The sequence below is a fragment of the Otolemur garnettii genome, unplaced genomic scaffold (assembly GCF_000181295.1).
Source record: "Otolemur garnettii isolate 467f Iridium unplaced genomic scaffold, OtoGar3 scaffold00003, whole genome shotgun sequence".
Lineage (NCBI taxonomy): Eukaryota > Metazoa > Chordata > Mammalia > Primates > Galagidae > Otolemur > Otolemur garnettii.
The window spans coordinates 37,213,661-37,218,241 of NW_003852398.1; the positions used below are offsets into that span (position 1 = coordinate 37,213,661).

The 4,581-nt window shown below is 38.9% G+C and overlaps 1 protein-coding gene across 1 annotated transcript in view; it reads right to left on the reverse strand.

The window, feature by feature from the left end:
• CTNNA1 (catenin alpha 1) overlaps window positions 1–4,581 on the reverse strand; it is a 185,987-nt gene that overhangs the window by 154,537 nt on the left and 26,869 nt on the right. The window contains exon 2 of the mRNA XM_003782153.2: window positions 366–472. Within this exon, the coding sequence (XP_003782201.1) occupies window positions 366–470 (105 nt within the window). The 5' untranslated portion in view covers window positions 471–472. The remainder of the gene's footprint in view (window positions 1–365; window positions 473–4,581) is intronic.

Sequence of the window (4,581 nt, forward strand, 5' to 3'; positions counted from 1 at the left end):
AAAAAAAAAAAAAGTGTATCCAGCAGAATAAGAAATCAAGATTCCATGTCCTGTTTTTCTTGGGCTTTTTCCCTGTAAGGAAGCGTGAAGAATCCAGAAAGTATGGACATTTGCAAAGTTACACTATAACCTGTTACTGGCAATGAGACTGAGAAAATGGCAGCAATGTACTCTAAAGGGTAAAATAAATCCATGCATCAATATTTAATTACTAGCAGAGCCAAATCACCTAAGTACTATCAACCTAAACTCAACTACTCAAAATAAGTCTCTGAATTAAATAATCTTGTTTTATTATTTTTTACCCAGGTCTATTGCTATAGAAATATGTTACAACAACTATGTATTTGTTTTCAGACTCTTACCTGTGTAACAAGAGGCTCCAACAGTCTTTCAACTGCCAGAGTCCTGATCTCTAGACTTTTGGGGTCCCATTTAAAGTTTATGTTGCCTGTGTGGACAGCAGTCATTTCTAAAAAAGATACAAAAGCCAAAGTCAGATAAACATCAAACACAAACAAGAAATCAATAACAAATCTTCTCCCACTTACAGCATACCAAAGGGGGGTGGTCAGGAAACTTTTTTTTCCCATGTCTCTGGACACCCCTCCCAATTGGTTTGCTAATGTTAAAAACTTTGATGTCAGGAAAGCTACATTCAACCACACAGAAAAAAATATGAACTACCCTGCATGTGAGGGCCCAGTAATTCTCATGACCTTATATCTAACGATTATGAGTTTATAAATATTAAGGGAACGACAAGAAGGCATTCCTAAACACACAGAACTTTTACCTCTGGGTTCTTTTTTAACACCAAGATGTTCCAACTTTCAGTTTTTCCACCCTACCTTCAGAAGCAACACAAAACCTAAAGGGGATGAAGGTTACTTTAAAAGAAAATTCTTTAAAAACTAATATGCAAGATCCTGATTTTTCTTACTCTATATTTATACTACTATATTAACTAAAAGGTATGCTTTGTTTTTCTTTGATGGATTCTTGGAGAATTTCATGTCTCATTCTATTAAAATACAATGCTTAAGTTTGCTGCCCTCTGCACCTACAGCTTTTGTCACTCATAGCCAGAAGAAATTTCAAGTCATACTTAGTCAAATATCACTGTATTAGCATCAAGGGAAACTTCCATTAGACAGGGGCTTCAAGACAGAGAAAAAATTGTATCAAAATAAAAAGTAGTGGCTCAAGTGGCTAAGGCGCCAGCCACATACACCTAAGGTGGTGGGTCTGAATCCAGCTTGGGCCCGCCAAAACAACAATGATGGCTGCAACCAAAAACAAAAAAAAATAGCCAGGCGTTGTGGTGGGCGTCTGTGGTCCCAGCTACTTGGGAGGCGGAGGCGGGAGACTCCCTTGAGCCCAGGAGTTGGAGGTTGCTGTGAGCTGTGATGCCACTGCACTCTACCCAGGGAGACAGCTTGAGGCTCTGTCTCAAAAAAAAAAATTAAAAGTAGTTATTGGTTCCTTTTAAAAGTAGTGTGTTAGGTTGGGTATAGTGGCTCACATCTATAATCCTACCACTCTGGGAGGCGGAGTTGGGTGGATTGCCTGAGCCCATGTGTTGGAGACCAGCCTGAACAAAAGAAAGACCCCATCTCTAAAATAGCCAGGCACTGTGGCAGGTACCTATAGTCCCAGCTACTTGGGAGGCTGAGGCAAGAGAATCACTTGAGCCTAAGAATTTGAGGTTGCTGTGAGCTATGACATCACAACGCTCTACTTAGGGCAACAAAGTAAAACTCTGTCTCAAAAAAAAAAAAAAAGCATATTCTTATTACCCATAAATGCAACTTTTAGAATTTCATTCTAATGGAAAGGTTAAGGTCATGTAAAAAGTTTGATACAATGATGCTCACAATGGCACCGTATAAAATCATTAAAAATTGTAAACTACCAGCCTGACACAGTAGCTCAAACCTGTAATCCTAGCACTTTGGGAGGCCAAGGCAGAAGGATCACTTGAGGCTGGGAGTTCCAAACTTGCCTAAGCAACATAGCAAGACACCATTTCTACAAAAAATGCAAAAAGTTAGCCGGGATGGTGGCATATGCCTATAGCTCCAACTATTTAAGAGGCTAAGATCTCTTGAATCCAGGAATTTGAGGCTACACTGACCTAGAAAGATGCCACTGCACTCTACTCCTGGCAACAGAGTAAAATCCTATCTCCAAAAAGAATTTTTAAAAACTATTTTTATATAATAGTCAAAATTTCAAAAAAAGAAAAACAAGGCCAGGTGTGGTGGCTCATGACGGTAATCCTAGCACTCTAGGGGGCCAGGCAGGTGGATAGCCTGAGCTCAGGAGTTCAAGACCAGCAGAGCAAAAGCAAGACCCCATCTCTAAAAACAGCCAGGCATTATGGTAGGTGTCTGTGGTCCTAGCTACTCAGGAGGCTGAGGCAAGAGGATCACTTGAGCCCAGAAGTTTGAGGTTGCTATGAGTTATGACACCCTGATGCTACCAGGGCACAGAGTGAGACTACACCAAGAAAGTATTGTTGGCGCCCAGGTCTTTGTTTCTACTAAATACCACTTGTTTCCCATTAAAAGGAACCAGGGCTCCTTTGAGAAAAGGGCTTATTCCAGATCAAATGCATCCTACTATGCAGAAAGCAAGTAAAGGCATAAGACTAACAAGATCATATTAAAAAGACACAGGAAACAAGGGCTCCCACTAGCCAAATTTAGGACAAATTGGGTATCAAAGAGGAATGACTGTAACTGTTTATAACTAATCAACTAAACATCCTTATGACTACAAGAGAGGCAAGAGAATTGCTTGAGCCCAAGAGAAAAGAAAAGGAATAGGAAGGAATTTATTTACCAAGAACTTAGGATAGAATTAGAAAATGGTCATTGTGTAATCCCCACTGTAATAACTGATCCAGGTGAAGATGATCAATAAATGTTTTAATCATTAGATGATGGGCATAGGCAGGCACCTATAGTCCTAGCTATTTGGGAGGCTGAGGCAGGAGGGTCGCTTGAACCTAGGAGTTTAAGGTTGCTGTGAGCTAGGCTTAAGGCCAGGGCGCTCTAGCCCAGTGGTTCTCAACCTTCCTAATGCAGCGACCCTTTAATACAGTTCCTCATGTTGTGGTGACCTCCAACCATAAAATTATTTCCATTGCTACTTCATAACTGTAATTTTGCTACTGTTATGAATCATAATGTAAACATCTGATATGCAGGATGTATTTAGGTGGCCTCTGTGAAAGGGTTCTTCGACCCCAAAAGAGGTCACAACCCACAGGTTGATAGCCGCTGCTAGCCAGAGGCAACAGTAAGACTCCATTAAACATTAGGTGAAAGGCTTTGGGGGAACAGGATATTTGTAAAGTGGCAAAGAATCAGCTAACAGGTTACTTACTAACAAAGGGCAAGATAAAACTTTATCATGTTAAGATCTAATGGTCATTATTTTGAACAAATAACTAAACTTGGCTTGGCATCCATAGCTCAGCAGCTAGGGTGCCAGCCACATACACCAGGGCTGGTAGGTTTGAACCCAGCCTGGGCCTGCCAAACAACAATGACAACTACAGCAAGAAAATAGCTGGGTGTTGTAGCAGATGCCTATAGTCCCAGCTACTTGGGAGGCAGAGGCAAAGAGAACTGCTTGAGCACAAGAGTTTGAGATCGTTGGGAGCTGTGAAGCCATGGCACTCTAACCAAGGGCAACATAGTGAGACTCTGTCTTAAAAAAGAAAAAAAACTAAGCATTGCTAATAACGGGACATCAGATAATATGTGCCTAATATAATGAATTAAGAAGTACTATCACCTATAAAGTATTCCTGATTTTCATAAAAATGTTAAATGTTTAACCTGAGTCTAATGAAGCCTCTACCAGGTAATTCAAAAACCTTTTTTATTTATGCCATGGACCCCTTCAGCAGTTGCATGAAGCCTATCTACCTGCATCACCCAAGAGAAATAGAATGTGAGCCACATATGTAATTTTAAATCTTCTAGTAGCTACAGTAAAAAAAAAAAAATAAACTAGTAACATTAATTTTAATAATATGTTTTATTTAACCCAAAATATCCCAAATATATAATTTATATAAATTATAAGAGCTATTTTACAGGCATACCACATGGTCAAAATACGGTACACATGCTTTTTATATATATGGCACATCTAAATTCAGATAAACCACATTTCAAGTGCTCAGTAGCTACGTGAAACTAAAGACAACTATATTGGATATAGACCCTCTGCAGAATATCTTTAAGTGCATGAAATCCAATTCAAAAGATTAAAAGGATATATGTAGAACCTAAATAGGTAGCTAACTCCCTACATTAACCACCTCCTTATATTGAACTAATTTTCACAGACCAGACATGCACCACATACACATCTCAGTATTGTAGGCCTAGTTCCCATGTTACTCACTTTCATGTTGGCCAGTTTGTTACAATCCCTTCGGTGGTCAACTTAGGGAGATTCTCTGTACATATATTGAAATATAGTTATGAAAATATTTTACAAACAGTGAATATGTAATACTGTAATATATATATATATATATATATTTTTTTTTTTTTTTTT